A 17,644-nucleotide genomic window follows, 5' to 3' on the forward strand; every position below is an offset into this window, starting at 1 on the left:
CTTTGCCATTGCTGACACCCTGCCTGTCCTTGAGCTCGATCGGTCTAGCCCTGGGTTAATGACTGTGTTAAAGTCCCCCCCCCATAACCAACTTGTATGAATCTAGGTCCGGGATCTTTTCCAACATCCTCCTTATGAACTCCACATCATCCCAATTCGGCGCGTACACATTCACGAGTACCACCGGCAGCCCCTCCAGCTTCCCACTAACCATAATGTAACGGCCTTCCTGCTTCGAATGATAGTCGCTTGTTAATCAGGATCGCGACCCCTCTAGTCTTAGAATCTAGCCCCGAGTGAAAAACCTGTCCGACCCATCCCTTCCTTAATCTGATCTGATCAGCTACTCTAAGGAGCATCTCCTGTAACATTAGCACGTCCGCCTTCAGTCCCCTCAAATGCGTGAACACCAGTGCCCTCTTAACCGGCCCATTTAGCTCTCTTACGTTCCATGGGTGAAATTCTCCGACCCCCTGCAGGGTCGCAGAATCGCTGGGACCGCCGAAACTCCTGCCCCTGCCGTGGCCGGAATTCTCCGCCACCTGGGAATTGGTGGGGGCGGGAATCGCGCCGCGCCGATCGGTGTGCCCTCCGCGCCGATCGGCGAGCCCCCTGCGGCGATTCTCTGGCCCACGATGGGCCGAAGTCCCGCCGCTGAGAGGCCGTCGTGGTTTCAACCACCTCTGGTGGCGGCGGGATTGGCGGCGCGAGCGGGCCCCCGAGGTCCTGGGGGGGGGGTGCGGGGCGATCAGACCCTGGGGGTGCCCCCACGGTGGCCTGGCTCGCGATCAGGGCCCACCGATCGGCGGGCGGGCCAATGCCGTGGGGGCACTCTTTTTTTTCTGCTGCCGCCACAGCCTCCACCATGGCGGAGGCGGAAGAGAACCCCCCTACCCCGCATGCGCCGGTGATGATGTCAGCAGCAGCTGACGCACCGGCGCATGAGCAAACCAGCGAAGGCCTTTCGGCCAGCCCCAACACCGGCCGGCGGGCGTCAAAGGCTGTTGGTGCCGATTTTGGCGCCAGTCGGCGTGGCACCACTCCGGCGCGGGCCTAGCCCCCAACGGTGCGGAGAATTCTGCACCTTTGGGGAGGTCCGACGCCGGAGTGGTTGGTGTCACTCCGCCACGCCGGGACCCCCTGCCCCGCCGGTAGGGGAGAATCCTGGCCCTGGCCTGGCCCACCGTAAAATACACTCCTTGTTGGGCAGCACGGTGGCGCAGTGGGTTAGCACTGCTTCCTCACGGCGCCGAGGTCCCAGGTTCGATCCCGGCTCTGGGTCACTGTCCGTGTGGAGTTTGCACATTCTCCCTGTGTTTGCGTGGGTTTCGCCCCCACAACCCAAAGATGTGCAGGTTAGGTGAATTGGCCACGCTAAATTGCCCCTTAATTGGAAAAAATGAATTGGGTATTCTAAATTTAAAAAAGAAAATACACTCCTTGTCCAGGTACCTGTGGAATTTCACCACCATTGCCCTCGGGAGGTGTCCCCCACATGCGGCTTCCTCGTGAGTGCTCTGTGAGCCCTGTCCACATCCAAGGGTCGGGAGAACGTCCCCTCCCTCAGTAATTTCTCGAACATAGCCCGTTATGTATGCTCCTGCATCCGTTCCTTCAGATCCCTCCGGGAGACCCACGATGCTCAGGTTCTGCCGGCGGGACCTATTCTCTAGATCCTCTACCTTCTCCTGGAGCCTTTTCTGCTGGTCTCTCAGCATCCCCACCTCCAACTCCACTGCAGCCTGGTGCTCCTCCTGCTCAGTCAGTACCTTCTCTACTTTCTGCATCGCCCGATCGTGAGCATCCAGTCTGAGTTCCAGTCGTGCAATCGACTCCTTAATTGGGTCCAAGCAGACCTGATTCTGCTTGGCGAAGCCCCCTGTGTGAACTGCATCAGCTGCTCCGTCGACCGCTGGGTCGTCAAGCCAGAACTCCGGTCGTCCGCCATGCTTTCCTCCCGCTGCAGCCTCAGCCCAAGCCTTCTCTGTTCGCCTATTTCTTCCTTTGCGAGCACTCCTGGTCCACCTCTCCATGCACTGATGTAGTATTCCTCTTCACAGTTGCCTCCACCATCAATTTTCCGAATTAAATCCGACAAAAAATCGGGGAAAAAGGTCCAAAGGTCCGACCCGAGTGGGAGCCACCAAATGTGCGCCCTACTCCTTCATAGCCGCCACCGGAAGTCCCGAGTATAGAATGCATTGAGTTCATTGGGGAGCTGTGCGCTGTTGCCAGAAATTCTACTCGGCTTCGCTTTGTAGCCCATTACGTGGTTTAAGCGTTCCGGAACGCGCATACTGTAAACACTATTTGCATATCATTAGCGGGCCTGACCTGGCATCCTCCGGAGCCTCTGCGATTCTACTCCTCCGATGGGCTGAGTTCCCGACGGCACGGTTCACTTGTGCTTTTGAAAATTGTGATGCCAGCGTCGTGACTGATGAGGGACAGAGAGGAGGTAGAACACTGAGAGGAGCGACTGTGGGCTGCTGGGCCGGCAATGGCCAGGCTGACTGGGGTGGGGGGGGGGGGGGGGGGGCCTGCCATGGTCCGGGGGGGGGGGGGAGTGACCGGGGAACAGGCCGAGTGACCGAGTTGGACCGCCATTACTGCGGCCTGCAAGGCAGCCATCTTGCTGCACACCCCACTGAACACTCACCTTTGCCCCTGGTTCTGCAGAGTGACTCCGGTCATATGTGTCCCCCCCCCCCAAGGTCGCCACCTGCTGGCGGCCCACCCAGGACAACGCCCACAGTAGCCCCTGCGGGGCGGGGGGCCGCAGTGTCTACCCCTGGCAAGGGCAAGTGACAGTCGACGGTACACCTGCATTAGGAACAGACGCCTGGGCCAGAGGCCCCCACGGTGCTGGCCACAAATGGGGCCAGGGGTGTGAGGTTCGAGGAGGGGCATGCGGGGGCAGAGCCCGCAGTGCCAACTGGGGCCAACATGTAGCCCATTGGACCTGGTTGGGCACCGGGGTACACACCATGCTAACATGTCGGCCTTTCACCCCCTGCAGGCATTGCATATTGGGATTCAACCAGCAATGGTGGCCTTCCTGCTCATTGCCACAGCCCTGGGTATGCCCTGCAGCTGTACGAGCTGGAGCTGCTCGAGAAGGAGGAGGAGGCTGCAGAAGCAGAGCTTGCCCCAGAGGGACAGGTGACAGCCACCGAGGATGAGAGCCGGCCACCCAGCAGGCTGAGGAAGAGGAGGTGCCAAGGAGGTCTTGTGTGTACCGGTACCGTCATTCAAGGACATACCGGACAAGGAATGCCATCAAAGACTCCAGCTGAACAGGGAGACAATCTGACATATCTGTCAGATGTGTGGAATTGTATCCCAGTGAGAGTCAGTGTGGGCGATTCTCCGAGCCCCTTGCCGGGCCGGAGAATCGCTGCAACCGCGCCATGATGCCCCGATGCCGGCGCGCGATTCTCCGAGGTACGGAGGATCGGCGCCATTTGCTCCGGCGCATTTGATGCGGCGCCGGCTGCGGGCCGCTGATTCTCCAGCCCGGATGGGCCGAACGGCCGCGCGGATACGTGTGTGTGGAACTGTATCCCAGTGAGAGTCAGTGTGTGTGGAACTGTATCCCAGTGAGAGTCAGTGTGTGTGGAATTGTGTCGCAGTGAGAGTCAGTGTGAGTGGAACTGTGTCCCAGTGAGAGTCAGTGTGTGTGGCACTGTGCCCCAGTGAGAGTCAGTGTGTGTGGCACTGTATCCCAGTGAGAGTCAGTGTGTGTGGAACTGTGTCCCAGTGAGAGTCAGTGTGTGTGGAACTGTATCCCAGTGAGAGTCAGTGTGTGTGGAATTGTGTCGCAGTGAGAGTCAGTGTGAGTGGAACTGTGTCCCAGTGAGAGTCAGTGTGTGTGGCACTGTGCCCCAGTGAGAGTCAGTGTGTGTGGCACTGTATCCCAGTGAGAGTCAGTGTGTGTGGAACTGTGTCCCAGTGAGAGTCAGTGTGTGTGGAACTGTGTCCCAGTGAGAGTCAGTGTGTGTGGAACTGTGTCCCAGTGAGTCAGTGTGTGTGGCACTGTGCCCCAGTGAGAGTCAGTGTGTGTGGAACTGTGTCCCAGTGAGAGTCAGTGTGTGTGGAACTGTATCCCAGTGAGAGTCAGTGTGTGTGGAACTGTATCCCAGTGAGAGTCAGTGTGTGTGGAACTGTATCCCAGTGAGGGTCAGTGTGTGTGGAACTGCGTCCCAGTGAGAGTCAGTGTGTGTGGAACTGTGTCCCAGTGAGAGTCAGTGTGTGTGGAACTGTGTCCCAGTGAGATTCAGTGTGTGTGGAACTGTGTCCCAGTGAGAGTCAGTGTGTGTGGCACTGTGCCCAGTGAGAGTCAGTGTGTGTGGAACTGTGTCCCAGTGAGAGTCAGTGTGTGTGGAACTGTGTCCCAGTGAGAGTCTGTGTGTGTGGAACTGTGTCCCAGTGAGAGTCAGTGTGTGTGGAACTGTGTCCCAGTGAGAGTCAGTGTGTGTGGAACTGTGTCGCAGTGAGAGTCAGTGTGTGTGGAACTGTGTCCCAGTGAGAGTCAGTGTGTGTGGAACTGTGTCGCAGTGAGAGTCAGTGTGTGTGGAACTGTGTCCCAGTGAGAGTCAGTGTGTGTGGAACTGTATCCCAGTGAGAGTCAGTGTGTGGGGCACTGTATCCCAGTGAGAGTCAGTGTGTGTGGAACTGTCCCAGTGAGAGTCAGTGTGTGTGGAACTGTGCCCCAGTGAGAGTCAGTGTGTGTGGAACTGTGTCCCAGTGAGAGTCAGTGTGTGGGGCACTGTATCCCAGTGAGAGTCAGTGTGTGTGGAACTGTCCCAGTGAGAGTCAGTGTGTGTGGAACTGTGCCCCAGTGAGAGTCAGGGTGTGTGGCACTGTGTCCCAGTGAGAGTCAGTGTGTGTGGCACTGTGTCCCAGTGAGAGTCAGTGTGTGTGGAACCGTGTCCCAGTGAGAGTCAGTGTGTGTGGAACCGTGTCCCAGTGAGAGTCAGTGTGTGTGGAACTGTGTCCCAGTGAGAGTCAGTGTGTGTGGAACTGTCCCAGTGAGAGTCAGTGTGTGTGGAACTGTGTCCCAGTGAGAGTCAGTGTGTGTGGCACTGTGTCCCAGTGAGAGTCAGTGTGTATGGAACTGTGTCCCAGTGAGAGTCAGTGTGTGTGGCACTGTGTCCCAGTGAGAGTCAGTGTGTATGGAACTGTGTCCCAGTGAGAGTCAGTGTGTGTGGAACTGTGTCCCAGTGAGAGTCAGTGTGTATGGAACTGTGTCCCAGTGAGAGTCAGTGTGTGTGGAACTGTGTCCCAGTGAGAGTCAGTGTGTGTGGCACTGTATCCCAGTGAGAGTCAGTGTGTGTGGCACTGTATCCCAGTGAGAGTCAGTGTGTGTGGCACTGTATCCCAGTGAGAGTCAGTGTGTGTGGAACTGTCCCAGTGAGAGTCAGTGTGTGTGGAACTGTGTCCCAGTGAGAGTCAGTGTGTGTGGAACTGTCCCAGTGAGAGTCAGTGTGTGTGGAACTGTGTCCCAGTGAGAGTCAGGGTGTGTGGCACTGTGTCCCAGTGAGAGTCAGTGTGTGTGGCACTGTGTCCCAGTGAGAGTCAGTGTGTGTGGAACCGTGTCCCAGTGAGAGTCAGTGTGTGTGGAACCGTGTCCCAGTGAGAGTCAGTGTGTGTGGAACTGTGTCCCAGTGAGAGTCAGTGTGTGTGGAACTGTCCCAGTGAGAGTCAGTGTGTGTGGAACTGTGTCCCAGTGAGAGTCAGTGTGTGTGGCACTGTGTCCCAGTGAGAGTCAGTGTGTGTGGCACTGTGTCCCAGTGAGAGTCAGTGTGTGTGGAACTGCACTCCAGTGAGATTTAGTCAATGTCCCTGGAATGGAGGGGCTGCAGTGATTGTGGAATCTCCTTTTGTAGAATCTCACATTCTCTCAATATAATCTCCTTCCCCCCAGGCCTGATTCATCTGGTTTCGAGCATGTGTTTGTCGGTGAAACTCGTGGTGGACGAACAGTCATTGGATTCCACAACTGGATCCAATTCTATCTCCAGGAAAAGCTCGGTCATGTCGATTATAGAGGATACACCATGGAAAAGAACCACCTCAAGGTGAATGTTGCACAAGGCAGTGAAGTTACAGGGTTACAGATTTGAGGGGTTTGGAGTTAACTGAGGTGTTTGGGGTTTGAGGGGTTTGAGGTGTTTGGGGTTTGATTGAGGTGTTTGGGGTTTGAGGGGTTTGGGGTTTGATTGAGGTGTTTGGGATTTGAGGGGTTTGAGGAGTTTGGGGTTTGATTGAGGTGTTTGGGGTTTGATTGAGGTGTTTGGGGTTTGAGGTGTTTGGGGTTTGAGGTGTTTGGGGTTTAATTGAGTTGTTTGGGGTTTGAGGGGTTTGGGGTTTGATGGGTTTGGGGTTTGATTGAGGGGTTTGGGGTTTGAGGGGATTGGGGTTTGAGGGGTTTGGGGTTTGATTGAGGTGTTTGGGATTTGAGGGGTTTGGGGTTTAATTGAGGTGTTTGGGGTTTGATTGCGGGGTTTGGCGTTTGAAGTGTTTGGGGTTTGAGGTGTTTGGGGTTTGAGGTGTTTGGGGTTTAATTGAGGTGTTTGGGGTTTGAGGGGATTGAGGGGTTTGGGGCTTGAGGGGTTTGGGGTTTGATTGAGGGTTTTGGGGTTTGAGGGGTTTTGGGTTTGAGGGGTTTAGGGTTTGATTGAGTGGTTTGGGGTTTGAGGTGTTTGGGGTTTGAGGGATTTAGGGTTAGCGGGATTTGGGGTTTGATTGAGGTGTTTAGGGTTTAATTGAGGTGTTTGGGGTTTGGGGTTTGATTGAAGTGTTTGGGGTTTGTGGTTTGAGGTGTTTGGGGTTTGATTGAGGTGTTTGGGGTTTGATTGAGGTGTTTGGGGTTTGAGGGGTTTGATTGAGGTGTTTGGGGTTTGATTGAGGTGTTTGGGGTTTGGTTGAGGGGTTTGGTTGCGGTATTTGGGGTTTGGTTGAGGGGTTTGGGGTTTGAGGTGTTTGGGGTTTGGTTGAGGTGTTTGGGGTTTGAGGGGTTTGCGGTTTGGTTGAGGTGTTTGGGGTTTGGTCGAGGGGTTTGGGGTTTGATTGAGGTGTTTGGGGTTTGGTTGAGGGGTTTGGGGTTTGGTTGAGGTGTTTGGGGTTTGGTCGAGGGGTTTGGGGTTTGATTGAGGTGTTTGGGGTTTGGTCGAGGGGTTTGGGGTTTGATTGAGGTGTTTGAGGTTAGGTTAAGGGATTTGGGGTTTGATTGAGGTGTTTGGTTGAGGTGTTTGGGGTTTGATTGAGGTGTTTGCGGTTTAATTGAGGTGTTTGGGGTTTAATTGAGGTGTTTGGGGTTTGAGGGGTTTGAGGTTTGGTTGAGGGGTTTGGTTGAGGAATTTGGGGTTTGGTTGAGGGGTTTGGGGTTTGAGGTGTTTGAGGTTTGATTGAGGTGTTTGGGGTTTGGCCAAGGGGTTTGGGGTTTAATTGAGGTGTTTGAGGTTAGGTTAAGGGATTTGGGGTTTGATTGAGGTGTTTGGGGTTTGATTCAGGTGTTTGGGGTTTGAGGGGTTTGGGGTTTGGTTGAGGGGTTTGGTTGAGGTATTTGGGGTTTGGTTGAGGGGTTTGGGGTTTGAGGTGTTTGGGGTTTGATTGAGGTGTTTGGGGTTTGAGGGGTTTGCGGTTTGGTTGAGGTGTTTGGGGTTTGGTCGAGGGGTTTGGGGTTTGATTGAGGTGTTTGAGGTTAGGTTAAGGGATTTGGGGTTTGATGGAGGTGTTTGGGGTTTGAGGGGTTTGGGGTTTAGTTAAGGGGTTTTGGGGTTTGGTTGAGGGGTTTGGGGTTTGGTTGAGGGGTTTGGGGTTTGGTTGAGGTGTTTAGGGTTTGGTCGAGGGGTTTGGGGTTTGATTGAGGTGTTTGGGGTTTGATTGAGGTGTTTGGGGTTTGAGGGATTTGCGGTTTGGTTGAGGTGTTTGGGGTTTGGTCGAGGGGTTTGGGGTTTGATTGAGGTGTTTGAGGTTAGGTTAAGGGATTTGGGGTTTGATGGAGGTGTTTGGGGTTTGATTGAGGTGTTTGGGGTTTGAGGGATTTGCGGTTTGGTTGAGGTATTTGGGGTTTGGTCGAGGGGTTTGGGGTTTGATTGAGGTGTTTGAGGTTAGGTTAAGGGATTTGGGGTTTGATGGAGGTGTTTGGGGTTTGAGGGGTTTGGGGTTTAGTTAAGGGGTTTTGGGGTTTGGTTGAGGGGTTTGGGGTTTGGTTGAGGGGTTTGGGGTTTGGTTGAGGTGTTTAGGGTTTGGTCGAGGGGTTTGGGGTTTGATTGAGGTGTTTGGGGTTTGATTGAGGTGTTTGGGGTTTGAGGGGTTTGGTTGAGGTGTTTGGGGTTTGATTGAGGTGTTTGGGGTTTGAAGGGTTTGGGGTTTGGTTGAGGTGTTTGGGGTTTGGTTGAGGTGTTTGGGGTTTGGTTGAGGGGTTTGGGGTTTGGTTGAGGTGTTTGGGGTTTGGTCGAGGGGTTTGGGGTTTGATTGAGGTGTTTGAGGTTAGGTTAAGGGATTTGGGGTTTGATTGAGGTGTTTGGGGTTGTTTTGCACTTAATTGAAGTGTTTAGCTTACGTTGGGGCAGTTTGGATTGAACTGAAAGATATTGGGGTTTCAATTAAGGGTTGAGACGTTTAATTGAGAGATCTGTTTCTTAACGAGGGGCTGAGTGTATAATTGAGTTCTGAGATTTAACTGAGGGCTTTGTGGATTTAACCGAGGGATACGGATGATTTAATCAAAGTGTTGACCCATTTATGTAAAATACTCTCTTCCTGTTTCGTTCTTGGCTTCTTTTCGTCTCCTGACAGCCGGATGAAAATAAGCATCTGATCACGTTGCAGTTTAGCTGGAAGAAGGGGGTCAAGCCCAGGGGCAGCTGCTTCATGGGGGTGAGCCCGGAGTTTGAGTTTGCCCTTTACACCATCACCTTCCTCAGTTCCTCTGGCCGACACCAGAAGCTGCGATTTAGTCAGTACGAGGTGGAGATTGTGTGCCATAGCAACAAGTACAAGAACATTGAGACTACCTACCCCATTCTGTTGCAGTATTTGGCAGTCACTTCATGGAGATGAAAGTGAAACGCAAGGCATCCCGGAACTTTCACAGACTCCGGCAACAAGCAGATTAAATAATCCACTTCTGCCTGTACGTGTTGTATTAGGAAAAACAAATTGATATTATCGACTAACCAGCTCCTCTGCACCAGATGATTCACCATAATACAGTTGCCTTGGCAACTATCTGAGGAAAGTTGAAATCGTTCTCTCCAATTTTTTATTAATGTTGGACACTTCTCGCTACTGTAAATGCATAAACCATCAATTGCAGTGACAGAACTGAAATACCTTCGGTAAACTCTTTGTTTACTTCATCAATTATATCTCCGACTCAATATTTACATACTCAATCTCGCAGTTGAAATGCTGATGACTATTGGTTATTTTACCACTGACACTCACTAGTTTCTTCTTTGTCAATCTGGAGAGGGCCTCAGGCTCCTGTTGGACACCCATGGCCTGCCTGATGCATGTTTTGTGGGTTGGGTTGGGGGGGGGGGGGGGGGGGGAGCAGGCAGGGGGCTTGTAAATGGATGACCAGTTTGCTGCTTGACGCAGCTAGGAGGCAGGTAACATATCTACACTGGGGTCGTATGGCAGTTGTAGGACCCCATGTGGCAGTTTTCAGGCACAAATGGGTAAATTGTGCTTCCCCCATTTCCCCCCACAGTGATCCATTACCTCACCCCCCTCCCTGCCTCCTCTCCCACACTGACCTTCCCCACTGCTCCCCTCACACTGACCCTCTCCACCCCCCTCACCTCTCAGTCTACACAAACCCTTTCCATCGGACCCTCTGCCCACAATTTGATGATTCCTACTTACCTCACCCCCATACACATTGAAACATAGAAAATAGGAGCAGAAGGAGGCCATTCAGCCCTTCGAGTCTGCTCCACCATTCATTATGATCATGCAACTCAATAGCCTAATCCCACCTTCCCCCCTCCCCCCCATATCCTTTGACCCCCTTCGCCCTAAGAGCAATATCTAACTGCTTCTTGAAAACATACAATGTTCCACAGGCTCACCACTCTCTGGGTGAAGAGATTTCTCCTCATCTCTCTCCTAAATGCTCCACCTCGTATCCTCAGACGGTGACCCCTGGTTCTGGACACATCCACCTTTAGGAACATCCTTCCTGTATCTACCCTGCCTAGTATTGATTCAATCTCTCCTCATATGTCTGTCCCCCATCTCAGGAATCAGTCTGGTAAACCTTCGCTGAACTCCCTCTAGAGCAAGAACATCCTTCCTCAGATAAGGAGACAAAAACTGCACACAATATTCCAGGTGTGGCCTCACCAAGGCCCTGTATAATTGCAGCAAGACGATTAATAAACATGATTAATAAACAATTGATAGATTGTGTGACTTCCTTATTTGATTTCTTTTTGACCATGATTGGTTAATAATTTACTCAATAGTGTCGGAGGACATTGATAGGAGGTTGATTATGATGTTGAACAGAAACAGGTCACATGTTTCTACATGTCAGAGTTCCCTGGGGCAGTGCAGGATCTTGGGCAGAGTAGGAGCATCCTAGTCATGCACCACTATAGCCTAGGGACTTTGAGCTCCTCCTTGTAGAGAGTGGCTTACCTTGTGGAGAGCCATATGCAGCCTCACTTTTATAATAATAATCTTTTATTGTCACAAATAAGCTTACATTAACACTGCAATTAAGTTACTGCGGAAAGCCCCTAGTCGCCACTTCCAGCACTTGTTCGGGTAGACAGAGGGAGAATTCAGAATGTCCAATTCACCTAACACGCACGTCTTTCGGGACTTGTGGGAGGAAACTGGAGCACCCGGAGGAAACCCACGCAGACACGAGGAGAACGTGCAGACTCCGCACAGACAGTGACCCAAGCCGGGAATCGAACCTGGGACCCTGACGCTGTGAAGCAGCAATGCTAACCACTGTGCTACCATGCTGCCCACTTACTGCACTGTAAAGGGACTGCGCACTTGGCGCCCATGGAATGGATGAGACACTGAGTAACATGGACCAGTCAATGGTGGAGGGTTGGGGAGAGAAAAGCTTTTTGAAGGGGATGCCCTCTGCCAGGCATTCAGAATGCCCAGCAAGGGTTGAGGATGTCATGGAAGAAAAGGATGCCACCCTTCATGATGCACTCTCACCATCCTCATTCTCCTTAGCCCTGCTGACTGAGAGACCAATCTAATCAGCAGTCTCTGGAGATGTTCCCACATTCACCTCCATGGCAAGGCCAAACTCACCCTGTGCATCTCAACCACAGGCAGAGAATGAGCAGGCTAATTCCACCTCCCCATCGGCAATGAGGGGATCATTGTCACTGGGACTGCTTTCATTGCTGCTGTGACAGAAACGAGGCGAAACAGGATCCTCCACGGGCAGGACAGAGACGTGCTACTTTCATTGGCAGTAAGTGATTCATGTTTATGTGTGTTAGGTATCTCAGACACCCTTCCAGGCCAGACCCCTAAGGTTCACAGCTGATCATTGGAAGGAGCCAGAAGTAAAGAAATTCAAAGACATTGATGGGCACTGACAGCATGCCGGCCAGTGAGATCTCCGATGACCAGGGCACAGATTGTGGCCATCTGCCTGCAGAATCACAGACTCTGCCAGCACTGATGGGCATTAATGGGCACTGATGGCATGCTGGCCAGTGAGGTCTCCAATGACCAGGGCACAGATTGTGACCATCTACCTGCAGAATCACAGACTCTGCCAGAACTGATGCTGAGAGGTAGCTTTGCCTTATAGGAGAGTCGAGGATCATGGGCAATAATCTTAGAGCAAGGCGTCACCCATTTAAGTCAGAGATGAGGAGGAATTTCTTCTCTCAGAGGAGCGGCGATCTATTTCCAAGTCAGGATGGCGAGTGACTTGGAGGGGAACTTCCAAGTGGTGGTATTCCCAGGTTTCCGCTGCCTGGTATTCCCAGGTTTCCGTTGCCCTTGTCCTCCTAGATGGCAGTGATCATGGGTTTGAAAGTTGCTGCCGAAGGAACCTTGGTGAGTTCCTGCAGTGCCACTTGTAGATGGTACACACTGCTGGTACTGTGTGTCGGCGGTGGAGGTTGGGTCAATGTTTGTGGAAGGGATGCCAATCAAATGGGCTGCTTTGTCCTGGATGGTGCCGAGCTTCTTGAGTGTTGGAGCTGCACACATCTAAACAAGTGGAGAGTATTCCATCACACTCCTGACTTGTGCCTTGTAGATGGCGGACAGACTTTGGGGAGTCAGGATGTGAGTTACTCACCACAGGATTCCTCCCCTTTAGCCACAGTATTTATTTGGCTAGTCCAGTTTAGTTTCTGGCTGATATGTATCAGAGGATACATTCCTGCTGGTTAAGCGATGCGTGACGTGTAGTGATGTCAGCAGAGTGTTTTGAGCGGCTGTGCTGAATGTTGATATTGATATATATTGTATTTTATATCTGTTGCAGTAAGATTATTAAAAGCCTTAGTTAAGGTATATATTTGTTGCAGTAATATTATTGAAGAGCCGAGGTTAAGGGGCGGATTCTCCCGTACCCAGTGGGGCGGGGGGTCCCGGCGGGACAGAGTGGCATGAACCACTCCGGCGTCGGCCCGCCCCAAAGGTGCGGAATCCTCTGCACCTTCAGGGGCTTGGCTGGCGGCGAAGTGGTTTGCGCCCCACCGGCTGGCATGGAAGGCCTTTGGCACCACGCCAGCCGGGGCTGAAGGGACTCCGCCAGCCGGCGAGAGTCCGCGCATGCGCGGGAGTGCGGGTAAAGGACCTCGTCTGATCCACGTCAGCGGTGCCAGCAAAAAACCAGCGGGACTTCAGCCCATCGCAGGCCGGAGAATTCGGGTCACGCCGGTCCCCGCCATTCTCTGAGACGGGCGGCGCGACTCATGCCTCGCCAACTTTTGGAGGGCCGGAGAATTCGGGTCACGCCGGTCCCCGCCATTCTCTGAGACGGGCGGCGCGACTCATGCCTCGCCAACTTTTGGAGGGCCGGAGAATTCGGAGGACGGCAGGGGTGGGATTCCCACCGACCCCCGGCGATTCCCCGACCCGGCGGGGAGTCGGAGAATCCCGCCCCGCGTGTCTGCTAAAGTTGTAATTCAAGAAGTCGTAAAAGCTGAGATCATGGTTGATTTTAACCATTTACTTGTTTAGAGATAGAGGGCTAATGGAACATTGTTATGATTGCTGCAGATTCCCTGGAGAGTAGATCATTTATGTGGGGTTGTATTTAGTCCTAGCTAAGCAGGTCATGTGACACCTTAGAACAATATCGAACATACAGTGCAGAAGGAGGACATTTGGTCCATTGAGTCTGCACCGACCCACTTAAGCCCTCACTTCCACCCTATCCCCGTAACCCAATAACCCCTCCTAACCTTTTTGTCACTAACGGCACTTTATCATGGCCAATCCACCTAACCTGCATCTCTTTGGACTGTGGGTGGAAACTGGAGCACCCGGAGGAAACCCACGCAGACACAGGGAGAACGTGCAGACTCCGCACAGACAGCGACCCAAACTGGGAATCGAACCTGGGACCCTGGCGCTGTGAAGCCACAGTGCTATCCACTTGTGCTACTGTGCTGCCCAAAGACCTTAGTGGGTTTCAGGTGATGTAATTAATGGGAAGAGCCAGGTCTGTCTGTAGATTTGCAATTTACCATAGGACTTGAGTCTGACAAGACAGAAGGATTTTAAGTTGAACAGCAGGTTTGGCAAATGTTGTAAGGTTGAGCAGAGGCATGCTCATTCTGCTCTTGAAAGGATCTCTCCCCAAATGTCCACATAACTAAGCAAGTAATCTGTTAATTTTATTTTAAGTGGCATTTGAACTATATTGAGTTGCTTAATTGGAGTTAGTAGCAAGTATAGATTGTGAGTTAAGTTTTTCCTGTGTTTAAGAACTGTTCAACTGCTAACTGTAAAGCTGTTTTATTTAATGTGGTTCATTCTGTGTTTAAATTAAAGTTTGTTTTAACATAAAAGATACCTATTGGTCAAAGTCGCCACCCCTGGGGTGAAGTATCCTTTCCTCACAGTTTTACAAATTAAACAAAATTGTTTGTGGTTCTTATCCGGTATTCTAACAAATATTGGTGTCTGGTCCGGTCGGTAGTGTAACAAAATTGAGGGTTCTTTACTGGGATTAAAAAGTATAATTTCTAGTTTTGTTTAGGATTACGGAATTTAAAGACAGCATGTGTGAGGAACTCGTTCTTTCTTTCAGGTGTTGATACTCTCGTCAGTTCAAATAGGGAGTAGCTGGTAAAATGGCTCTTTCAGTGGCTAAGAGTTTCCTGGGTGTGGAAGGGGTCACTCTGGGTGGTTAAAACAAAGCTTTTGGATTCAGCCGTCAAGTGCAGTTGACGTTTCCTGATGGAGTGAGGAAAGTGGAGGTAATTCAATGGATGGCTCGACATTTAAATTTGCCAGAGACACAGTCTGAATCATTCGAATTAGCTAAAATTCCATCACAAATGAAAGAAGTAGAAATGCAGGGAAAAGATAACGAGAGAGAACTGAGACAGCTTGAATGGGAATTAAAATCGGAGGAAACAAGATGGAGAGAGAGACCAGCAATGGCAGAAGAAAAGGAAAGAGAGAGAGAATTTCAATTTCAGAAAATGGTACTTCAAAGAGATTATCAATTTTTAAAAATGTTGGCGTTAAAGGTAAAGATTAGGAAAAGTTCAGAGGGAGGGGTAACCCCTAAAGCCTAGTGGGGATACATTTAAACATGTTCAAGCACTGCCAATGTTTGAGGAGAAGGATCTGGAAGTCTTTTTTTAAATCTCATTTGAGAAAGTAGCTGAACACTTGACTTGACCAAACACCATGGGCGGGATTTCTCCCATAATCCCGGGAAAGGAGAATCCCATAATCCCGGGAAAAAGAGTGTACAGCCTGTTCAAAGGTTGACTGATAGGAAGGTGTCAGAACTTTTTAAAGATTTTATTTGTGAGGGTAAGGTTCCACACGTGTACAAGGTGGAGTAGGTAAGGCAGTTAAGATCTTCAGAGATACAGGAGCAAGTCAATCTTTAATGGTGAGAGATAAGGAGAGATAAGGAGATGTGTAGTTCAGAGGGAGAATTAGCAGAAAAGGTGGTGATATGTGAGATTACTGGTGAATTGAGTTGCATTCCATTATGTAAAGTATGGTTAGAGAGTCCAGTGCAAAGTGGTGAAATGGTGCTCGGGATAATAGAGAAATTACCTTTCTCAGGTTTGCAATTTATCCTGAGTAATGACATAGCTGGATCATAGGTGGGAGTGAAGCCAGTGAAAATTCAAACAACTAAGGCATTAGAAGAAGCACATCCTGGAGTATTTCCAGATTGTGTGGTTACAAGATCACAAAGCCACAGGTTGAGACAGGAGGAGGAGAAATCAAGGAGCACAGATAGGGAAGCTGAAGTTCAGTTATCAGAAGCAATCTTTGACCACATCTTTGATAAAGAACAAAAGCAGGTGGAGGATGTCTTTAGTTCAGGAAAATTGGTAGAATTACAACACAAGGATTCAGAGATAAAGCAGTTGTGTCAGAAAGCATACACAGAGGTAGAATCTGAGCATGTACCAGAGTGTTCTACATTAGAAGTAATTTACTAATGAGGAAGTGGAGATCTTTAAATATGCAGCCAAATGAGAAATGAGCAGAAGTTCATCAAATTGTATTACCGCTGGGCTAAAGAAAGGAGGTTTTGCAGGTAGTGCATGAGGTTCCAATAGGGGTCATTTAGGAGTAAGGAAAACTCAAGCAAAAATACAAAAATATTTTTATAAGCTTGGACTGCATAACGATGTATTTGCATTTTGCCGTGCACGTCACATGTTAGGTAATAGGAAAACATCAAGCAGTAATAAAACCAGCACCCTTAATATACATTCTGGCATTTTAGGAACCTTTACTAGTATCCTAATTGATTGCATGGGACCCTTTCCTAAGACCAATTAGATATGTCAATTAGGTATCCGGAGATCATTCCATTATAAAATATTATAGTCATAGGAGTTAACTAATTTTCTTTTGGCCAGATACGAACTACAAAATAAATCCAATCAGATGAGGAATCCAATTTTATGTCAAAGTCACTCAGGGAAGTAATGGATAGCTTAGGAATAGAGCAATTTAACTCAAATGTGTATCGACCAGGATCACAAGGATCATTGAAAGGTGGCATCAAATTTTAAAGATCATGTTGAGGGCCTATTGTCCAGATTGTCAAGAGAATTAGGACAAAGGAATTCCATTTATACTATTTGCAATGAGGGATGCACCTATTGTATCAACAAAATTCAGCTTGTCCGAATTGATTCTTGGTCATGAGGTAAGAGGACTACTTAAATTGATTAAGGAGAAATTGGTGAAATTGGCATTCTGAGACTACCTTTTTGGACTATATGTCAAACTTTAGGGAAGATTAAATAGGGCTGGTGAGTTGGCTAGCAAGTATTTAAACTTGTCTCAGCATGTGATGAAGAAAGAGGCGGATAAAGAAAATCAAAAACTTGTAGTTTTGTTAGTGGTAGGTGAATCATTGGAAGCAAACTTTAGTGGGCCTAATCAAATCAAGCAAATTGAGTGAGGTGAATTATTTGATAAGAACCCCAGATCGAAGGAAAACTCAGAGTGTGCCATGTTAATATGTTCAAAAGGTATTTTGATAAGGAAGGTAAGAAGGAGGATGTGTTAATAGTTATAACTCAGAGAGAAAAGATAAATGAAGATGATTATGCATTTGAGATTCCTCAAATTAGATTGGACAATGCGGAAGTAATAAGATATTTGGATAAATTATGGAGTTATCTTCCAGAGGAAAATCAAAGAGACCTGAAAGAGTTATTGCAGTCACATGGAGCTTTATGAAGGAACAAACTAGGAAATACAAAGGTGATTATATATAATGTAGGTGTAGGAAATTCTATTCCAATAAAGCAACATCCATATAGACTCGATCCACTAAAGTTGGCACAGGTACAAAAGGAGATTAAAAATATACTTAAGAATTATATCATTGAAGTGAGTTGCAGCAATTGGAGCACACCTATTGTGATGGTACAAAAACCAGATGGAACACAATGATAATGAGTGGACTATAGAAAAGTCAATGCAGTTACAAAGTAAGATTAGTATCCTATTCCTCATTTGGAAGACTTTATTGAAAAGATGGGACACGCAAAGTGTATTACCAAAATTGACTGACTTGAAGGATACTGGCAAGTTCCTTTATCAGACAGGGTGAAGGAAGTTTCGCCTTTTGTGACGGCAAATGATCTGTACCAGTTTAAAATTATGCCATTTAGAATGAAGAATGTGCGAGTAACATTCCAAAGACAGTCAAGGTCATTCTGGCCTAAAGAATTGTGCAGTGTACATTGGCGATTTGGTCGTGTTGAGTTAAATGTGGAAGGAGCATTTGGAACATTTGAAAGAATTGTTTGACCAACTAGAGGAGGCTGGATTGGTGGTAAACTTGACTAAAAGTGAGTTTTGAAAGCCCAAGTCACACTCAGTGGGCGTGATTCTCCGCCGGAGCGGAGAATCGCGAAAGCCGTCGTGAAAGAGGCCGTCTTTCACGACAGCATCGGAGCCCGTT

At 49.6% G+C, this 17,644-nt stretch overlaps 1 protein-coding gene across 1 annotated transcript in view; it reads left to right on the forward strand.

Moving 5' to 3' along the window:
• Positions 1-9,372, forward strand: part of endou2 (endonuclease, polyU-specific 2) — a 28,432-nt gene extending 19,060 nt beyond the window's left edge. The window contains exons 6-7 of the mRNA XM_038812058.1: positions 5,927-6,080; positions 8,806-9,372. Of these exons, the coding sequence (XP_038667986.1) occupies positions 5,927-6,080; positions 8,806-9,069 (418 nt within the window). The 3' untranslated portion in view covers positions 9,070-9,372. The remainder of the gene's footprint in view (positions 1-5,926; positions 6,081-8,805) is intronic.
• Positions 9,373-17,644: the final 8,272 nt, after the last annotated feature.

Source organism: Scyliorhinus canicula, chromosome 11 (assembly GCF_902713615.1).
Source record: "Scyliorhinus canicula chromosome 11, sScyCan1.1, whole genome shotgun sequence".
Taxonomy (NCBI): Eukaryota; Metazoa; Chordata; class Chondrichthyes; order Carcharhiniformes; family Scyliorhinidae; genus Scyliorhinus; species Scyliorhinus canicula.